Source organism: Tauraco erythrolophus, chromosome 9 (genome assembly GCF_009769465.1).
Source record: "Tauraco erythrolophus isolate bTauEry1 chromosome 9, bTauEry1.pri, whole genome shotgun sequence".
NCBI lineage: Eukaryota > Metazoa > Chordata > Aves > Musophagiformes > Musophagidae > Tauraco > Tauraco erythrolophus.
The window spans coordinates 22,708,219-22,728,118 of NC_141473.1; the positions used below are offsets into that span (position 1 = coordinate 22,708,219).

The 19,900-nt window shown below is 61.6% G+C and overlaps 2 protein-coding genes across 4 annotated transcripts in view; one reads left to right on the top strand and one right to left on the bottom strand.

Annotated features, from left to right (window-relative positions):
* Window positions 1-9,730, top strand: part of PSD (pleckstrin and Sec7 domain containing) — a 34,879-nt gene extending 25,149 nt beyond the window's left edge. For both annotated transcript variants that reach the window (XM_086616675.1, XM_086616676.1), the window contains exons 10-16: window positions 4,720-4,763; window positions 6,095-6,273; window positions 7,083-7,153; window positions 7,738-7,895; window positions 8,214-8,358; window positions 9,024-9,167; window positions 9,491-9,730. In XM_086616675.1, the coding sequence (XP_086472801.1) occupies window positions 4,720-4,763; window positions 6,095-6,273; window positions 7,083-7,153; window positions 7,738-7,895; window positions 8,214-8,358; window positions 9,024-9,167; window positions 9,491-9,730 (981 nt within the window). The remainder of the gene's footprint in view (window positions 1-4,719; window positions 4,764-6,094; window positions 6,274-7,082; window positions 7,154-7,737; window positions 7,896-8,213; window positions 8,359-9,023; window positions 9,168-9,490) is intronic.
* Window positions 9,731-11,705: 1,975 nt separating this feature from the next.
* On the bottom strand, window positions 11,706-19,530 carry NFKB2 (nuclear factor kappa B subunit 2). Of its 2 annotated transcripts, XM_086616678.1 has the most exons (24): window positions 19,486-19,530; window positions 19,279-19,368; window positions 18,445-18,489; window positions 17,884-17,962; window positions 17,389-17,429; window positions 17,188-17,286; window positions 16,792-16,943; window positions 15,860-15,966; window positions 15,545-15,703; window positions 15,354-15,458; window positions 15,124-15,209; window positions 14,889-15,027; window positions 14,690-14,809; window positions 14,398-14,580; window positions 14,069-14,210; window positions 13,807-13,921; window positions 13,403-13,610; window positions 13,156-13,325; window positions 12,895-12,997; window positions 12,533-12,762; window positions 12,381-12,450; window positions 12,105-12,277; window positions 11,913-12,024; window positions 11,706-11,827 (listed from the first exon to the last, which is right to left on the bottom strand). In XM_086616678.1, exons 1-24 carry the CDS (start codon window positions 19,528-19,530, stop codon window positions 11,706-11,708), a joined length of 2,895 nt encoding a protein of 964 aa, XP_086472804.1. The 2 variants fall into 2 exon arrangements, with proteins under 2 accessions (XP_086472804.1, XP_086472805.1); XM_086616679.1 differs by lacking the exon at window positions 19,279-19,368.
* Between the last annotated feature and the right edge of the window lie 370 nt (window positions 19,531-19,900).

Below are 19,900 nucleotides of genomic sequence, written 5' to 3' on the forward strand. Positions count from 1 at the left end.
GGGCTGCGCTTAGCCGTGCCAGCCCGGCCAAGGCACACTGGCACCCGGCTGGGGTGGTGGAGGGAGCCGCAAGGCAGCGCCGAGGGGCAGCGCCGCAGCCCCGGCTCCCAGCCGAGTAGAGCTGGAGAGGAAGGAGTGGCTGCTTGGACAAAAAAGGGCTTTTTACTGCCAAGAGCTTGCTTGCTGTGAGCCGGCATCCGTTTTGGAGGTGTTATGCTGGTGCGCATCAGACCTAGGTGGGGAGAAGCGAACAGGCTGTCCCTGGGTGCATCCTAGCTCGGTCGGATGCCTGCCTCTGGTGTAGCAGCAAAAGGAGAGTCCTCACTGGTCCCTGTGTTACAGGGAGGCTGGGGCAGAGCAGGCAGGGGTACCCCAGAGCCACCTGGGCTGCCCCCGTGGTCAAAACCAGCCCGGTGGGGACATCAGGGCTGTGACAAGCAACAATGCTGTCATAGCGCAGTACGGTCTGGAGGCAGCATTAAGTTGTGACGCACTCGGATGGAAACATGCAGTTGGGAGATGCTCAGTCGCTGCTTCCCGCGCTGTGGGGCTGCGCTGGGAGGGATAGAGGGGTCTGCTGTCATGGGGGTGGGTAGTTGGCTGGGCAAAGAATGTTTTAAAGATGTTGGTGCATCTTATGACATTGCTAAGTCGAAAGAGTGGGGCAGGGATGGGTAACCATCCTCTACTGCCTGCTATTGCTGCCTGTACCAGGGTAGAAGGTGACAAACAGGACACTGTCCCTGTGGCAGCCCATCCCTCGGAGAAAAAAGTCTGTCCCCAAGTCACTCTGTGTGCATGCGGGAGCCCCTCTGCAGTGGAGGGCAGGGGGGGGACATGGGGTGTGCGCAGCAGGGTTGGTGCATGCCAGGTGATGAGTTGTTCTTGAGCATGGGCTGTGTGTGCTGGGCACGCAGCGGGGGTGGTGGGGGGGGCCGTGAAGGTGAATAAGGGACCTGACATAGGAATGGTTTCCACTGATACACATCCCTGATCCAATGGTGCCATTTGAATCTGCGCAGCTGGGGGCTCTGGGGACCTGGGAGACCTGACGAGGCTTTGTGGCTAGGTGTAGGGAAGAATATTTTGCTAAGGAAAAGTTGGGGAAAGTCAGAGATTGAGCTCTTGTATTGAAATGCTGCCAGGCACGGAGAGAGGGAGAGTGATCGCAGGGAGGGTGCTTGGTGGCTGTGAAGTCTGTCTTGTGGAATGTCACACAGCTGTGACTGGTCACAGGGCTGGCAGGATGAAAGGGAGCCTTGACCTGCCCAGGGCATCTTGCAGCACTGGGAGCCGAGCGCTGTGTTGCTTAGCACAGGAACCAGCAGACTGGAAAGGGGAGGTGTCCTCAGGAGTTAATGATCTGTAAAAGAGGCACCCTAGAAAGGGTTAAAACCCTGTGCTGGATACCTAAGTTTTGCCTTAACCTTTCTCTGTTACTTGAGTGCTGGGCTACAGCCCTGGATACAGCCCCAGCTGCCTCCAGGCCAGCTTGCTGCCCGGCTCCCCAGACCAGCACTGAGTCTCCCCTCTGGTCTGCTCTGAGCTGGGGAGCTGAAGGGGGATGTCTTCACCCTGCCCTGCTTGCCTAGGGGTGTCCCCAGCAAGGCTGGCACTAAGGCTGGGCTGGAGCATCAGAGCCACCAGCCTCTTACCCAGTGCAGCCCCCCACCCCTCCGGGGGACGTTTGCTAGAGGAGGACTTCAGGATATCCTCTCAGCCTGCTCTTGAGAGGGAGATCACCAAAGAAAGATGTTGTTGGTTCAGTTAGAAATCCCACTGGGACAGTATATTCCTAGGTCTCTTTGGTGTTGTGCAGGTCTAGGGCAGAGCTGGCTGGCCCTGCGTGCTGCAGCAGTGAGCTCATAACCTGGCGATGACAAAAAAAACCCCAACCACATTTGGGGTCAGCTGTGGTGGCATGGGGCCAGCACCCTGCTTTCTCTTGGGCAGTGCTTGCAAGTTCAGAGCTGGCAAGAGTTGCTGTCCTTTTGGCCCAGGGGGAACGAATCCACCGAGCAAAGAAGGCCTTGAGAGAGGCACCCGCTGAGTGATGAAACCAGTGTCTCGGGTCTCTGCTGATGTGGTTGTGAGTTAGGCTTCAGGAGCCTGCACCTCCTGTGCTTCCCCAGCAGAAATGGTCCATGCACCAAGGAGCCTGGAGTTTAGCAGGCTGACAGGCGGTGGTACTGCCACAGGACCACCATGGGACCAAAAAAGTGGGATGAGCTTTGTGGCTGGAGTGCATCTTCTCAATTCAGACTTGGGCTGAGTACACCAGTTTTGTTCCCGAGACCGGTCTCGGCTGGGGATGGCATTTAGCCAAGCAGAGTCTTGGCAGGATTTAAGTGTAGATGTAAAGCTCTGCGTTGCCCTCTCAATCCCCCCAGCCCTGCTGTTTGTCTCTTACAGGAGTGCTGAGCAGCCCCTGCTCCCTGTCTCTGAGGTGGGGGTACTTGGCAGCTCCTGCCCGCAGCGGGCTCACGGGTTGCTGTCGGGGCTTGTAGCAGGGCGGCTGGAGCCTTTTGAAGCCACAAGGCAGTTCAGCCTTTGAAGTGTGCGCCAACAGTCCCAGAGCCCAGGTTTTTGTAGTGCGGTACTCTGCCAGGCTGTTCTGCGGCACTGTGCCATCCAGAATTACTCCCTGAGCGTCTTCTGACATCACCTCATTCACTTGGGGTTTAGCAGCAATCCTCTTGCAAGCCCTGCATGGGGCTGGGGGCCTGGGGGCTGCAGTCCTCTCCTGCGGTGCCTCACCCCGTCCTCCAAAATCCCTGCTCAGCTGCCTCACATCTCCCTTCCTTGGGTCGCGGAGCTGAGCCCTCTCTGTATCGTCACTGAGCCGGGTGGAAGCCAAGCCACGCGTCCCGTCTTGCCTGCTCTTTCCGAGGAGCTTTTCTGCAGTTTCCAGTCCCCACTTCTCTGTGCCAGTTTTCCAGTCTCCTTTTTGTGTCTGTTGGTTCTCAGCATCTCTCAGCTGCATCCCTGGCAGTAAGATCCCTTCTGTTTCCCGTGGTGATTCCTTGTCATCCACATTGCTCTGAGATGCTTGCTTCTGCCCTGCTCTGCTCCCAGGTTATGTTTTGCAGGACTTTGGGTTGTTTTGTTCTCCTAGACTCTTCTCTAGGTCTCTTTGCAACCTGTGCTCCTCTAGGTGCCTCACTGCCAGCTCTCCAGCGGTACCCCCTGCTCTCACACGTTAGCATCTGGCCCCTCTGGCACCGGGGCAGCATAAATGGGGCTGGGGTCTAATCTGTCAGGCACTGAGGCCATACCGCCTCTGTGAGTCTCCTGTCTTCCCAGGAGACGAGTGAACCCTGCTTTCTGCCCGCAGATCAGGGCGATCCGCTTCATCCTCTGAGAAACAAGCTAATGCTGCACCAGCGTTTCCCTGGCAGGGAAGGGTGGGAGGAGCCGGGTCCCCACTCTGTCCTGGCCGCTACACCTCTCAGGGGAGTGATGGATGTCTCTTCCCCAGACACTGCTGGGGCCTGTCTGCTGGCTGGCTTTCCCGGGCCCCTGCACGCCTCCAGTTGTACTTTCTCAGCCACCAGCAAGATCTCACAGCAGCAGCCTCCAGCCCAGTGATAGATGTTGACAGCTGCCTGAACAGCCTGTGCGAGACTCGATTATTTTCCTCCGAGGATGATGCCTTCCAGATCTTGCTCCGAAGACCTCTGCGAGCACTGCGTTGAAACCCCTCTGCAGAACTGTGCTGAGTGCCTCCGGCTTGCACCCAGCTCGGACCGGATAAACGTTTGGGAGCGGGGCCTTGGAGCATCCTGCTGCAGGCAGGCTTGGCTTGTTCTGTGCTGAGATGCAGGCGATGGGTCCTGCCTTGCTCAGCTTGGAGGTGTTCAAGCTGGCAAGGAGGACAGGGTGCTTGCGGGGTGCTGTGGAGGGGATAGGGACAGGCCACAGCCACCTCAGGCAGCAGCATCCCAGCAGTAGGCAAACACCCATCCTGCCTTGACCAGCCACCAGGTCCTTTGAGTTCTTCATGAATGATGACGGTGTGCTGGTGTCTCTGCAAGTCAGGGCCAGCACCCTGCTGAAGTCTCTCCTGAAGCTTAAACGTGCTCCCGGGCAGCCTTGCACTGGAGCATCATATTGCTGCAGAGCACTGGGTGCTGCCAAAGCCCACCTTTGTCAGCCCAGGACAGGCAGCTGACGGCAGGGAGGTCACTGGCTGAGGCATGGAGCTGCTGGAGGCCCTGGGGCAGGCTGAGGTCCTGCTGAGCAGGGTGTGGGTGTGCACCATCGAATTCCGTCCTGAAGGCTTGCTTTCCTGGGGCTAGCCTCCTGAAAGCCATCCCTTTGACCAGTTGGGGACACCCTGGAGGGGGAAGAAGTGAATCTCTCAAGGGATTGGAAATGTTTGGTGTGCCTTGCCATCATGCTGCTAATGCCGTGCCACAGTCTTGGGCACATGGAGAGGGAGGGGAGGAGAGGGAAGACAGCCAGGCCCTAACCCAGTGCCATGCCCCAGGCATGCATGGCATTGCAGGTCCCATGGTGCCTGGGAGAAGGTACCTGTAGCTCTGAAATGAGGCCAGCCGACTGACCAGGCCAGGACAGGGCTGGTCCACGGTGACCTGACCTTGGGTTCCCCTAACCTCCAGTGCCCCTGTGCTGGCCTGGCTTGCCCTCTCTGTCCTTGGAGCAGCTCCCCTGAGCCAGCACTACTCTCCTGCTGACCCCCTGCTCTTCTCTCCGCAGGCACTGTATGGCTCCATCAAGAACGAGAAGCTGCAGTGGGCCATGTGAGTATGTGTCCCTCCTGGGGGATGCTGCCGCCCTGCGCTGTGCAGGCAGCGAGGCCACCCTGCTGGTGCGAAGAGCTTCCTCACCCTTGCCACCCTCCCCACCGGAGCATTGTCCAGCCCCAGAGGCCACATCAGCCATGGTGCTGCAGGGCGGGTGCTTCTGTGAGGATGTGGGAGAGAGAGGGAGCACGGGATGGAATGGGGATGCAAGCAGCCTACCCCTGGCTGCCCTCAGTGCCTCGAAGGAGACCCTTTCCCTGGCATGCTGGGGGCTGGCTGCCTGCGGCCAGCTCCCTGTGGCTGTGGCATTGCTTTGTGCTTCGGCGGCTGTGCCGGGAGTGGGAGCAGGAAGGCTCTGAGGGCCATGGTGGTGCCAGGGCCCCACAGGGTGCCTGCACCCTCGCCCACAGCTGCCATCTCCAGCAGCAGGAGTGGCAGCGCCCGCGCTGCGGGGATTAATCAGCCTGGCGGTACCGCCAGCGCTGAGCCAATGCGCTCGGGCTGCTGCCATGGAGACGCCGGCAGATGCTGAGGGGTTTAATTAGCAGTGAGCGGGTCTGAGAGAGGGGGGAGGCAGCAGCTCTGGGCTCCCACATCTTCCTGCCAGGTGGGGGGAGCAGCACCGATGCCGCCTGCCTGCAGCGTGAGGGGCTGTGACCTGGAGGGAGAGTGTGAGCGGGGGTGTGCCACCTCCTGCTGCCAGGGCTGCCTGCATCCTGCCCACCCAAGCTCCTGCCCCAGGCTGGTGCTGCTAGAGGCCTCCCTGCCACATGCTCCCCACACCCCTTTGCTGGTGGCTCTGAGTCCCATAGTCCAGCTGCTGCCCTGAAGGTGTGGGGACCACAGCCTGGGTCTCTCCCTGGGGTGGTTTCCTTCTAGACCCTCCTGCCAGCTGAGGAGGAGCTAGTGAGCTTGTACATCATGAGCTGGGCGTCTGTGGTAGTGCCAAGCCCCGAGGTGCTGCTCCTCCATGGCCTCCGGCTTGTCAATCCAGCCAGCATCTGTCCCAGCCCTGTCCAAAAAGGCTTCTCGCTCCCTGGGGCAGGCAGGGTCCCCACTCTGAGCTGGCAGCAGACACCCCCATACCTTGTCTGTCGAGGGGCCAGGCAGCACCTCAGCTGCCAGTCTAGAGGGGCAGGGGCACAGAGGCATGGCTGGGTTTGAGATGCTTGGCAGTGGTGATGGGAGACTGCTCAGCCTGGTCTGCTGCCCCTGGCCTCCCTTTCAGAAGCCAGGCCTAAAAGTGTCACTGGAAAGTGAGAGGCTTGGTATTTGCCATCCCCTGCAAGGTAACAAATCCTTTTCCCAACCAAATCTGTGCCTGGCAGAGATGAGGAGGAGCTGCGAAAGTCTCTCTCGGAGCTGGCGGACCCCAACCCAAAGTCCATCAAGCGCATCAACAGCTGCAGTAACCCCTTTCTGGACTTCTCTCAAGACTCCAGCATCACCACCTACAAGCACGGACTGTTAGTGCGCAAGATTCACGCTGATCCCGACTGCAAGAAAAGTAGGTGCCTGGGGAGCCCACGGGAGGGACTTGGGGCAAGGGGACACCAGTGAGCTCCAGAAACCCTAGTGGGGAGCAAGGCAGTAGTCACTACATGGCTGTAGCTTCATGCCAGCCTCCAGCATCAGCCCACTGCATCCTCTCTGGCTGGGCCAGGCGTAATTCAGCCTGAGAGCCTCTCCCTGTGCGTCCACCCCTACTATCAGAGCTGGGCAGAGGCTGGGGCGGTGGTGAGCCACACAGCCTCTGCCCACAGTGCTGAGGAGAGGGCAGGCGGTGGGCTCCTCGAGGGTGCAAAGGAATGGTGGAGACGAAGAAATATGTCTTGTGCTGCAAACATGCCGCAGGGCGGGCTGCCGCTGGTTGAGCGCTGCCAGGCATGTTCCCCGTTTCCACCGCAAAAATCCCCTCTAAGCCCTGGCTGTCTAATGCCGCCTTGATCTGATTAGATGCAGCCGTTCTCCAAAGCCAGCACTACCTGGCGGGCAGCACTGCCTCGTCCCTGAGCGGGCAGGCAGCAGTGGAGCCGAGCGTGAGCGGCGAGGCAGGCAGCGAGGCGGGGAGTGCAGCGGCAGTGGCCTCAGGAGGCGGCAGGCAGCACCCCCCACCCCCCGCCAGCAGCACCATCTGCCAGCCATGCGGCCGGCACAGGCTCAGGTGCACGGGGACAGTCCTGGCGCGCTGCCCGTCCCTGGGCTGGGGCCACGTGTGCCATGGCGGGCCTGGCTGGAGGAGGATGGGGGAGTGGGATGCCTTCCCCCTGCTTGGCACTGGGGCTGACGTCTGGGCTGCTTTCTCCTCCCCGGCAGCACCCCGAGGGAAGCGCGGCTGGAAGCCCTTCAACGCCATCCTGAAGGGGATGATTCTCTACCTGCAAAAGGTAGGCAGCAGTGGGGCTGCCCGTGTCCACAGCAGGGAGGGAGTTTGTCCCCATCCCACAGGGAGGGATCATGGCAGTCCCCACAGCAGTGAGACGGGGGCTCCAGCACATAGCATCGCAAAGCTCGTCTGAACCAGACTTCGCACCATGGCTGCTTGAGCCATTGCTTGGGGACCTGGTGGCATCCCAGTTCCTGGAGTGCTTGGGCTTAGCCTGGGCAGTGAAAGTGGCTGCTGACCGAGGGCCTTGCACGCAGAGGCTTGGTGGGGCAGAGAGAAGGCACATGGACCTTTGCCCAGGGCAGGTTTGGGCTGCACATCCAATCTCCTGCAGGCACACATGCTGCCCAGCTGCGGGGTAGTGGAGAACAGCCACTGTGCTGTTGCTGAACCCATGCACCTGGGTTGTGCCTCTCCCTGTGGGAGTAGCATGAGCTGGAGGCAGAGCCTGCAGCACCCTGGTGGAGGGTGATCTCCAGGCCCCACCACTGCCAGTGTTTTTCCTGCAGTCCCCAGAGCCTCGTAGAGCTGACTCATGGTGGGCTGCCTCCCTAAGCTGGCTCTGAAATGCCCCGTGACTTGCAGGAGGAGTATAAGCCAGGGAAGGCGCTGGTGGAAGAGGAGCTGAAGAACGCAATTAGCATCCACCATTCACTTGCCACGCGGGCATCTGACTACAGCAAGCGACCCAATGTCTTCTACCTCAGGACAGCTGACTGGAGGGTCTTCCTTTTCCAAGCACAGTGAGTCCTCCTGGGACTGCTGGCTGGGCACCACACTGGACACACAGGGGCTTGTCCAACTGGGGTGGAGGGTGGGATGGGGCTGACACTCTCTCCTGTCCTAGCCCTTTCTGGAGAGAAAGGGGACCCAGTGTCCGCGCAATGCTTTGCCTGGCTCTTCTTCTCCCCACCCCAATGGGCTTGCCATGGCCTATGTTGCTGGGGGCAGAGTCCTGGGGAGGGGGGGGGATCCAGATCTTATCTGCAGCGCAGGTGCCTCTGCCTGTGACATGGATGGTGCCACTTAGAGCCTGTCTGCGCTTTGGCCTTTCTCCCTAGGAACCCTGAACAGATGCACTCATGGATCACACGCATCAATGTGGTGGCAGCCATGTTCTCTGCACCCCCCTTCCCTGCAGCCATTGGCTCCCAGAAGAAGTTCAGCCGCCCGCTGCTGCCCAGCTCCTGCACCAGGCTGTCACAGGTGGGCCATGGCATGGGGGCAGCCGGAGGCCTGGGACAAAGCCCTGGGTTTTCTGGTGTCACTGTCCCCTGTGCAGGGACCCATGTGATGCCATGTGCCTGGCTGCCTCCCAGCGGTGTGCAGGGCCAAGGGAGCATGGCCTGGGAGCTGCAGAGCAAGAGGATGCTGAGGCTGGATGAGGGGGGGGCAGCAGTCTCGTTCCTCGCAGCGGGGATGGGAGACAGGTGATGGAGTCAGATCATGGAGGACAATGTGGTTGCACACTATGGCTGCAGGGTCCTGTCAGGGCCAGGACCTTGAAAGGCGACCGGCCGGGGGGATTAGCTGGTGCTTGTGCATGCCAGGGCAGTTATTCATAGAGCAGAAAGGATTAAAAAAACCCACCAGCCTAGTTCTATGGGGGATTAAATTCTTCTGCTTTAAGACTGCAGCCAGCCCCCCATGAGGTGGGAGCAGATTGCCCCTAAGGGCCTGTGCTTTTGCCTGCCATTTGGAAAAAAATGAATCAACCCAGGAGCAGAAGCTGAGATCCTGGCTGGACCTAGGACGGAAGAAACCTGTTGTGGCCCCAGCTGGTTCACACTGCACCCACCTGCAGCTGAGGGGCTGCACAGCAGGGAGGGGGCAGAGCAGAGGGACACTGACATGGTGCCACCCTTCCCCAGGAGGAGCAGGTGAAGAGCCATGAGACTAAGTTTAAGACGATGTCAGCGGAGCTGCTGGAGCACCGCTCCTCACTGCCGGAGAAGAAGGTGAAGGGCAAGGAGTACGAGGAGCTGAAGCAGAAGGAAGAGTACCTGGAGTTTGAGGTGAGCTGGGAGACACCCCCACCCACCACCCCATCCATCCCTGAGTGTTGGGAACCCCCTGTCCTGGTCGGCTGAATTGCCTTGGGTACACCAGGTACTGCCACAATGCCCCCAGCTCTGCGCCCATGGGGCAGGTAAGGGACTCTTGGGTTTGGGGCTTGGCTGGGATGTGCCGTGGTGCTGCCAGCCCTCAACCTCTACCACTCCCGTGCTCCAGGATGGGAGTGGAAGGACCATGAGCATCTTCCCCTGCCCCGGGATGCTGGCTGAGGGGGAAGTGCCCAGCTCCTCCACCCCTCTCTCTGCTGCACTCTGCCCCGCAGAAATCCCGCTATGGCACCTATGCCATGCTGCTGCGGGCCAAGCTGAAGGCCGGCTCCGAGGACCTGGCAGCATTCGAGACCACCCTCTTTGACGCAGCGGGTGGGGAGGACGATGGCCTGAAAAAATCCCGCTCCAGTCCCTCGCTCAATGCGGAGCCCTCTGCCACGGCCACGAAGGTGAAGCGCAACATCTCGGAGCGCACCGGCCGCCATCCCCCTGGCCACCCCCAGAAGTCCTAAGTGAGGGGCATCAGCCGCCTGTGCTGCAGCTCTGTTCCTGCCCCCCCCGCACCGGGGTGGAGGCCATGTGCCCACCGAGACCCCGCATGAGTCCATCTGTCTGCGGCATGAGCCGGGGGGTGACAGCCCTTCCCCAGCTGCCAGCACCAGCCAGGCAGGGCCACAGCCCCTTGGTCGGAGATGGTGGCAGAGCAGGATGGTCCTCGGTCCTTGTCCGCCAGAGCTGCCCACACCGTCGGCCTCATCAGACTTGTTCCTGCCCCTCCTTGTCCTGCGCTTGGCTGCAGGACCCCATCCCAAAACCCAGCTCCTGGGCTCAAGTCTTCAGTGGTTTTAAAAAAAACCCAACACTGCAAAACAAAGCCCAGCACTCACTTCTCCTCCAGCTCCATTGTGCCATGGGGGGCTGACAGGACGGGGCCAGCCCTGGCTTGTCCCCTCTCCTTGAGCTGGTGGCTGGGGACCTGGGGCAATGGCACCCAGCCCCCTCCCTGCCACCCCTGCACCCAGAGCTTTCTTACAACTTTTGAACGGTTTTTGTGATACAGTTTTGCACTTTTTAGTACCAGATCCAGCTGACCACCAGGGAGGGTTTTTTGGGGGCTACTTTTGATGCTTTTGGGGAACTGTTTAAAAAAACAAACAAAACCACAAACCCAGCCATGTCCTGTAGGCACTGCAGTCTAGGGGGGGGTGAGGAGGAGGTTTTTACATGGACTGGGGGGAGACCCAGCCCCACTCCTGCAGCAAGCGGAGCATGGACTCCTGCGTGCACTGCTGCCTGCGCCCCAGCCCCGCTCCAGCACCAGCAACCCTTCGGAGAGAGACAGCCCTGCAGCCGCCTGTGACAAGGAGGGAGCATTGGGCTGGCAGCACCCATATCTGTGCTTGTGGCTGCACGAGGCAGGGGGGGTGATGCACCACTGCTTCATGACTCCCCAGCAGCCTGGACCAGCCCTTTGCATCCCCTGGGCATGAGCATACCAGGGCATGTTGGGCAGCTTGTAAGTACTCCCAGTGGGGAGGAGACCCCTGAATTGAGGGTTGACTTGGGGCTCCCCACTGCTCTATGGGGCTGGCTCCGGGCTGGAACCAGCTTTCCTTCCTGTGCTGCTTCTCAACGCATGGCTGGGGCCTCAGTGGCTGTCAGCAAAGCCTGGTCCACAGCGCTGCATGATCCTCACGCTGAAGCAGTAGTGGTGCAGCCCCATCCTCAGCTGTGGACTTCTTCCTCACTAAGGTGAGAGCAGACTGGGGCAGCCCCCACCACCCCTGGGGTGGGCTGGAGGATGCTCATCTGGAACAAGGTGCCAGTGATGGAACATAGCTGCAGGAATGCCCAGGGTGCACAGGGAGGGGTCTGGGGACAGCAGAAGGGCTGTGGGCAGTGGGGGACTGGCACACATGTTGTTCTTGGAGATCCGGGACCTGGCTGGTTTCAGCACTGACTTTGCGAATGTGTCAAACTTTTTATTCTGCTCTTTTGAGTCTATTGCAAAAAAAGAAAAAAAAAAAAAGAAAAAAAAAAAATCCACCCTTGCCCCAGGAGGCTTGGGGGGAGAAAAACCTTTGTACAGCTTCTCAGTTACTGAAGTAAACCTCGCTCTTCACTTCTTGTGTGCGCTGTGGTTTCTCCCCCACAGTTGGGGACAGCCCTGGCATGGAGGGATGCTGAGGAGGGGCCGGCAGCTGCCTCCTTGCTGCCGGACTCCAGCCCCAGGCAGGGCTCAGGGGGGTTAGTGCCCACCAGCTCAAGGCTGGGGCTGGAGAGAGGGAGGGCAAAGGCTAATGGAAACTGCGTCCCTTTATTCAGAAGAGGGACCATTAAATAAGAGCAGAGAGGGGTGGGAGCTAGCTGCATCCCATTCCTCTGAGTCCAGGCAGCTGGGCCCCAAGTCCAGAAGGCACTTGCATGGGCAGGGCAGGGTGGGGGGCGATGGAGCTCCCCTGGGTGGGTGCAGGGGCTGCCAGCCCCTCAGTGCACCTGTGGCTGCTGGCTGTGGGGCAGCTCACCCCCCGTCCCCGGCTTCAGGGCCAGTGCAGGCACCTGCTCCTCCTCCACCGACTCACTGCCATAGGCACTGTCTTCCTTCAGCTCTGCAAAGGAAGCCGCGGGTGCTGTCAGCGATGGGGGTGAGGGGGAGGCAGCAGGGACATCCCCCCAGCCCCTCACTCCTCATACCTGTGATTTGCAGCTTCTCTAGCGCCTCAGTTTTGTGGAGCATCCTCACGGCCTTGCGGAGCCCCATGGAGTCCAGCGCCTCCAGCAGCCCCCCCAGGCTGCCTCCTGCCAGCTGCAGAGAGAGAGGGCACTGAGCAGGGTTGGTGGCCAGACGGGCAGGGGGGGACAGGGGCACCCTGGCCGGGCACTGACCTCGTAACTGCGCAGGAGGCTGACGCTGGGCGAGGGGGTGTCCTTGTAGGTCTCCACCAGGCTGCAGAGCCCCAGGCGCTTGGCCAGCTCGATCCAGTCTGACCCGCTGCAGTCCTGGTTCAGCAGCTGCTCCAGCCCCTGGAGCGCTTCACTGTCCAGCGACAGGACTTTCCCTGTGTGGGAGAGATGCCTCCATCATGTGCTGCCCGTCCCCGCTGCCAGGAGGGTCCTGCCCTGGTGAGGCACAGCGCTTTCAGGGGGAGAGGGGCTGCTCACCTGGCCGGGGGGCAGTGGGCAGCTCTGCCTCCGGGCCCTGCTGGGAGGCCTGCAGCAGGATCTCCCGCACCTGCAGACAGATGCACGGACATCAGCATCGAGCGCGCCTTCACACACCCACCACCCCTCCACCACCCCTCCACCACCCCCACCTTCTGGCTTTGAGTCAGGTCCAGGGGTGTGTGGCAGCGGCGCTGCCTGTGCCCTGCCTGCCCGTGCCCCTGCGCAGGAGGCTCAGGGCTGGTGCCGCCCTCCACAGCTGGGGCTGGCTCGCCCAGCTCCATGGCCAGCTCCTGCTCCTCAGGGTCGGCGTCTGTGTCACTGCTGGCCTCTGACGAGGATGGGCTCACAGGCTCGTCGTTCTCGCACAGCACGTCTGCCCCTGTCAGGGAAGGGTGGACTGAGACCCCAAGAGGGCAGGTGGGCCTGGGGTGCTGGGGTCTGCACTGTGCCCAGGCACTGCCCAGCATGGGCAGCTGGGGCTGCGGGGAGCAGAGGGAGGGCAGCGCCTTACCGGCTTTGAGGAGCAGTTTGGTGAGGGTGGGAGAGCCCAGGCCAGCAGCTAGGTGCAGGGGGGTGTTCCCAGCGAAGGTCCGGCTGTTGACATCTGCTCCCAGCTATGGAGAAACGTGTGAGGCCGTAAGGATAGGCTGCCTGGGTGTTGCCCCCCTCCCTGCCCATGGTCACCCCAAGACCACAGGGGACTCCCACCTCCCCAGAGCCCTGGGGGAGGCTGCACCCTATCCCACAGCCACCAACCCATCACCCCCCGTACCTTCTTCACCAGGTGGGTGGCCATGTTCAGGTTCTCCATTTCCACGGCCAGGTGCAGTGGGGTCCTCCCACCCTGCCTCTCCACCGCGTTCACATCCACTCCCTTTCTGACTAGCAGGTCCAGGCAGGCCAAACTCTTTGCCTTCACGGCCAAGTGCACAGGCAGAAGGCCTGCAACAAGGTGAGAGGCTCAGCAGCCCACAACAGCACCCCTGGGTTCCTGCCCATCATCTCCCAGCCCCACTCACCATGGAAATTGGGCAGGCGGAGCAGGTAAGGGGCAGCTGAGCCCAGGTGGGCCAGCAGTGTCCTCAGCATCTCTTCGTCGCCCGCCTGGAGCGCCAGGTGCAGCAGGGAATTGCCATAGCGGTCCAGCAAGGTGGGGTCAGCACGGGCTTGGAGCAGGAGCTGGACCACTTGGGGCTGCTTGGTGATGACTGCCAGATGCAGTGGCGTCTGCAGGACAGCAGCACTCCCTCAGCAGCGCTCGCAGGAGGAGCAGAGTCCCGCATTGCTGTCCTCGCCAGTGTGGCTGCACTGTGCACAGCCCTACAGCCTCCCCACAGCAGGAGCAGCAATGGGAGCCCCTGGGGTCTGGAAACCAGAGCAAGTCCCAGGTAGAGAAGAACCGGCTGTCCCAGGAAATGCGTACCTGCTGCAGATTGTTGGAGATGTTGATGATCTGCTGGCTAGGGATGCTAACAATGACCTCGATCAGCTGCTTGATCACAGCTGTCTGCTCATGGATAATGGCGAGGTGCAAAGGCCTGCGAAGAGAGCAGGGATGGTCCCCGGCTCAGCTCTACCTCTCTCTGGGTCCTTCCTCTCACCTACCACCCCCCAGAGCCCCCCTAATGGCTCTGATGGCCAACAAGGATCCCTCGCTCTCCCCCGTGAACCCCTCGTGCACTCACGTGTCTCCATTCTCGTCCTGCGACGCAGCCAAGTGCCTCTGCACTGCCAGCAGCATGCGGGGGTCAGCGGTGACCGAGTAGTCGAGCAGGGCATGGGCATTGCGACGGGCTAGCGCCAGCATCCACAGATGGCAGAGCTGGGCTGGGGGTGAAGCAGGATGTCACCTCCAGGAGCAGCAGCCCCATCCACCCTCCTGCATCCCTCTGGGCACAGAGGAGAGTGGCAGCCAGCCCCCAAAGGTCCCCAACCTATGTCTCCCCTGAGGTCCTCGACCTGTGTCCCCCTCTCCTGAGAGATGTCCCCCGGCCGGTGGTCCAGCCCTGCCTACCGTGCTTCTGCAGCTGCTTGCAGTACGTGCTCTCCACCGGCGCCTGCCTGTCGCTTCCGGCCCCCTCCGCCTCCGGGCCCTTCATCTGTACGCCACCCTGGTAGCCCCCCACGGGGTGGGGGCCAGGCGAGTAGATGTTGCTGTAGGCCAGCCCAGCAGAGTAGGGGAAGCTGAGGTTCCCACCTGTGGAGCAAGGAGGTGATGGGTGAGGCTGGAGGGCAGCGGGGAGCCCCCAGGGGTTGGCCACAGCCACCTGAGCGAGGAGGGGGAAGAAGCGTCCCTCCCCACTTACCTCCTCCAGAGCCGAAGCCTCCGGCCCCCCCGCCGGCACCCCCCATGTGCGAGCCTCCACCAAAGTGCTGGGGAAACTGAGGCAGGACTTTCTTGCGTTTCCTCTCCACTTCTTCCTTATCTGCAGAGGGAGAGGGGCAGCGGGGTGAGGGGCAGCCCTGGCGGCGGGGGGCACGCCAGCCTGCCCGGGGGATGCTCACCTTCCACCACGGGGTAGTAGGTGAACTGCTTGGAGTCGCTCACGTCACCCCCCCGCTTCCGCTTCAGCTGCAGGAAGACGGTGACAGGACGGTCGATCTTGGGCTTGTGGTAGGGGGGCGTGCGAAAGACGATGGCGTACTGCGGACAGGACAGACGGACGTGGGGTCCTGCTCCTCCTGGAGCAGGGGACAGGGCTCCCCCACCCCACAGGACACCCCCCCGCCTTCCCCATACCTGCTTGTGCACGTCAGTGGGTGAGAAGTCCCCAAAGGCCTGCCAGCCATTCTCGTCATCCTCATAGAAACGCACCTCAATGTCATCTGGGGAGAGAAGGGGCGTCTGGCACCACCTGTCTCCCTGCCCTGGCCAGACTCCGGGGACATTGACCCCGGCTGCCCAGAGGCCCTGGATCTCTCCTGCCACAGCGCCTCTGGAAGGTTTAGGCTGGAGGGAACGGCTTTTACCTTTCTGAACTTTATCACACAGCAAGTAGACCTCGTCCCCTCCCCGCACCGAGCCTGCCGTCTTATCCATCCGTGAGATCTTCAGGTTGGAAGCTCCTGGGGACTCTGCAGAGCAAGAGGAGGCATTAGGAGCTGCCATGGCAGAACACCTCTCACCTCCTCACCCCGTTCCAGCCTGGCCCCACGCTCACTGCTGTCATGGATGGGGTCTGAGATGACGGGCTGGAGGGCCAGTGTGAAGTTCCCGCTGCTGTCACGGAGGTAGGCAGTGAAGCGCAACCGCACAATGCTCAAGTCCATCACCTTCTTCAGCTCCTTTGCCTCCAGCTCAATCTCACGCAGCTCTGCTTCTGCCAGGGCAGGGGGAGACACCATCAGGCAGGAGAAGAGGACACAGGTCCAGGTCACCCTGCCCGTTCCCCACCAGCCCCCCAGCTGTCACCCCACAGGAAATCCCTGCTCCCCCTGGGGCACCGAGTCCCGCCAAGCCCCCAGGCTGCCCTCACCCGTGAGCAGATGGCTCCTGTTACGCATCTTCTGCTGCTTCAGCTTTTCCTTCATGATCTCCATCATGTTCTTCTTGGTGACGTGGAGCACACCCAGGTTGCTGAACCTGGAGGAGAACAGGGATCCCACTGGGATCTTGGGAGTGCCCTGGCTGGGAGCAGCCGGTCCAGGGTCACACAGGCTCCTGCGTTCTGAAGGGAAGGAGCTGAGCAAAGCACAGAGTGGTGCTGCTCAGGGCTAAGTGGGGGCTCACGTGCAGGGCAAAGGGAAGAAACCGCAGAGGGGAGGGAAGGAGCCCAGAAAAGAGGTGGCTGGGAAACTCCAGGCTCCCACCTGTGACAAGTCCAAAGAGGGGACTAGGAGGGCTGGAAGCCAGAGGGATGAAGACAGGATGAGGCTGAGCCAGCAGCTGAGGCTGGATTTACAAGAGCTACAAGAAACTTCATATGCAGCAGTAAATCACGTGCAGCTCCAGCCCCTCCTGTCCCACTCCAGCAGAAGACCCAGGGAAAACACCCTTTTCTCCAATCTGGGCTGCCAGGCCAGCAGCATGAGGGCACACGGACCCCCAAGCAGCCATGAGCCTTCCTGCTCCTGCTGCAGCAGCTGCCTGGGCAGGGAGCCACCCACCAGCGCTTACCAAATAACCCCGCAACTCAGGCTGGCTACAGAAGATATCTGCAAAGCCAGGGAGCTGCAGCCCGAGGACAGAAGCCCAAAACAAGCTGCACATGCTGGACCTAGAGCTGGGCAAAATGCTCAGTGGACAGAGCTGTACTGGTGACCTTGTCTAAACTCAATCCTGGCCCCATCCAGTAAACCCCGCTCCTGGATGCACTAACCTCTCTCTTCTCCCCAGCTGTAAGCTGCAGCCAGCCCCCCAGCCACCTCTTGTAGGCAAGAGGCCACCCCGGGTCTCCCTCACACGTACTGAGCTGTCATGTCTTTGGGTCCCACGATCGCGACGCAGTTGCCAGCCTCGTTGCACTGCTTGCCCACCAGGCTGTGGGCATGCACACGGGGAGGGTCGCTGTGCGTCACCAGGTCCACCTCGATTCGGGCCATCCCAGTGTAGTTGCAGATCTGCAGGGAGAAAGGAGGTGGGAGTTAGGTACAATATCCCAGGAACCTGCAGGACTCTCCGCAAACCACTGCTATCCCTCCCCACGACCACCACCCCTCCTGCTGCAGCCCTCCTGTCTCACCAGCACCACGAGACACACAGAACTTAATATACAGGTCATGCCCTTCCTTTAAGGCACCCTCCTGGTGCCCTCACACACCAGCTGAAGATGCTGCCCCATCCCCTTCCCAGGGCAGCGCTCACCTTGACAGTGGGGTAGGTCTTGCGCCCCTTCTCACTAGATGCTCCTGGCAGTCCCCCGTGCGAAGGGCCCTCGCAGCCGTATCGAAACCGGAACCCCCGCTGTGGAGGCAAAGACAGCATCAGCCAAAGGCAGCCCCAACCTGATGCCATCAGAGCAGGAGGTGACAGCAACACCTGTCCTTACCTGGGTGACGTCCTTACCTGCTTTGGCTGCTCGATGATGACAAGGTAGGGACCTTCCACTGGAGGACAGAGAGGAGAGGCACCGGTGAGAAACACAGGATAACCAAAATATGTGCTCCCAGTAAGGATGCTAGAGGTATGGGGACAGTGCTGAAGGTGAGGTGACCCCCTCTCATGGGGGGACATGGGGGTCCTCAGGACCAACTGGGACCAGTGGTCAGAGTGACAGGGAGAGGAGGGAAGGGCCAGGGGGATGCTCTGGTACTTGGGGAGCAGGGACCCCCTGGGAACCCGTCAGCCCAACCTCAAGCCCCTGGTAAACTGAGCAGTGGGGCCAGACTGAACAGTCCCCCATCCCGGTGGCACAGGGCAGGGATTCCCAGCCAGCCCACAGTGGGGCCAGCGGGGACACAGTCGTGATGCTGCTGGGAACTACGAGGTGTGAGTCAGCCTGCTGGGAAATTCCCCTGCAGCTGGGGACCCCAGGGAGGGCACAGCTGGAGGGGCCCTTACCCGTCTCCATCAGGGGCTCCTTCTGCTCCATCATGTGGGAGCCGAAATTGAAGTCCTCGTAGTCAATCCCATCCAGGCACTGGGTGACAGGAGGGAAGATGAGTGTGATGAGTGTGTTGGGGCTGGAACCCCCAACTGCCCTGGGAGGCAGGCGCAGATCCCCATCTCCCACCCTGGGAGGGGGCAGTCTGGCACGGACCCCTGTTGCCCACCTTGGGGGGGAAGGGGGGCAGGCACACACAGATCCCTCGTCCCTCCCGGGGAAGAGGGGTGGGCAGGTGCAGACCCCTCACTGCTCACCCCTGGGAGCACCAGCAGACTCCCTTTGCCCACCCGGGGGGCAGACACAGATCCCCCACCTCCCACCCCAGCGGCACCTGCACAACCGGCACTGCCCACCCTGGAAGCGGACACAGACCTCCGTCTCCCCCCTCGGGGCCACCCGCAGACCCCCACCTCCCACCCCACCCGTGGGTCAGGCACCGCTCCCAGCCCAGCCCCGGGGCCGGAGCCAGGCAGAGCCTCCCCCCCCGGGGCCGAGCCGATCCGTGCCGCACTCACGGGCTGGAACTGCTCGTCCATGTCTGCGCGGGGCCGGCCGCCGGCCTGCGGGGAGAGCGCGGGGGTGAGCGGGGACCGGCGGCGGCAGGAAGGCACCGCCGCTCCGGAAAGTCCCTAGAAACCCCGCCGAGCCGGGAAATGACGGGACCGCGCGTCACCGCCCCGCCCCGCACCGCCGCGGCCCGGGGCTCGGCTCGGCACGGTGCGGGGCTCGGCTCGGCGCGGCTCGGGGCTCGGCTCGGCGCGGCTCGGAGCGGGGCTCGGCTCGACACAGCCCGGGGCTCGGCTGCCCTTGCGCCCGCCGGCGGCTCCGCCGGCCCAGGGGCGGTGGGACGGGCTGTCTTCTCGCCCGAAGAGTTTTGGGCTCCGGGCGGGCTGGAAATCCCGGCGGCCGCCCGCCTCCCCCCGCTGCTCTCGCCTGGGCGCTGCCTGGCACCCCCGGGGCGCCCGACGGTCCCGAGCTTTTCCCCCGGTCCCGGCCGCCTGCCCCACTTTGGGCACCCGTCCCCGTTGACCCGCCATCGTGCCATCGACAAGACCTGCAGCGCAGCATGGCTGAAACCACCCGGGTCTTGCCATAGAACCCGGGGGCAGCCCCTGGGGCCTCCCAGGTCCCTACCCTGCATCATCTCACCTCGGTGATGCACCTCCCACACAGGGATGTCTCCTCCAAATCCCCCTGGACCCAATGCGCTGCCCCAAAGCCCCATGTCTGCCCCCTGGCTGGGGGAAGCTCTCCAAGACTTTGCAGACCGAAGCAGGTGCATGGCACCCCTTTGCCATGCACCCAAAGAAGTGTTTTCCCACTCCCCTGCTGCCCCAATTTTCACTTACACGGCAGCCCCTGCATCCTTCCCGCAGAGGTGGCCTGAGAGAGATGTTTGCCATACATGTTTCTGTTCCCTCTTTCCCGCTAGGAAGCATCTGGTTTCAAAGCAGGAGTGGCAGCCCCAGAGCCACCCGTGGGAGCATCTCCTGCCACCCCAGCACCCGGCGCCGAATGCTCCCCACCACCCACAGCACTCGCACCCTCCTACTCACCGGAGAGGAAGAGGCCGGTCTCAGCAACCCGTCCAGCCCCAGCATCACTGCAGTGACTACTGGCTACTGCAGACAAGGGTCCTGCTGGGGTCAAGGTCTGCCTGACAGCAGAAAACCACTGGAGACTTCTAGCAAAGAGGCAGATTCAGAGCAGAGCCTCCAGGTACACTCTCTTGCTCCACATTTCTTCTTGCTAAGCAATGGAAAGAAAAAAAGAAGAAAAAAACCCGTATCTGACTCCGTGGTGTCCTCATACCATGAATTTCTGAATCAGTGGCTGCTGCAGGTCCCATTCAGGGGATTTTGGGTGTGTGGGAGAAGAGGGGAAGGAAGGGGATTGTTCAACCCATGTGTGACTCATATTCTTCAGAAGCTGAAAAGAGCCTTTGCAAGGAGATTTTCCAGCCACTCAAGT

Coding starts and splice junctions, on each gene's coding strand:
- NFKB2 (XM_086616678.1), bottom strand. CDS start 19,530: ATGCTGGGGCTGGACGGGTTGCTGAGACCGGCCTCTTCCTCTCCG. Junction 17,963..18,444: donor TGGACGAGCAGTTCCAGCCC/GTGAGTGCGGCA, acceptor CCTGTCACCCAG/TGCCTGGATGGGATTGACTA. Junction 13,611..13,806: donor TCTCCAACAATCTGCAGCAG/GTACGCATTTCC, acceptor GCTGTCCTGCAG/ACGCCACTGCATCTGGCAGT.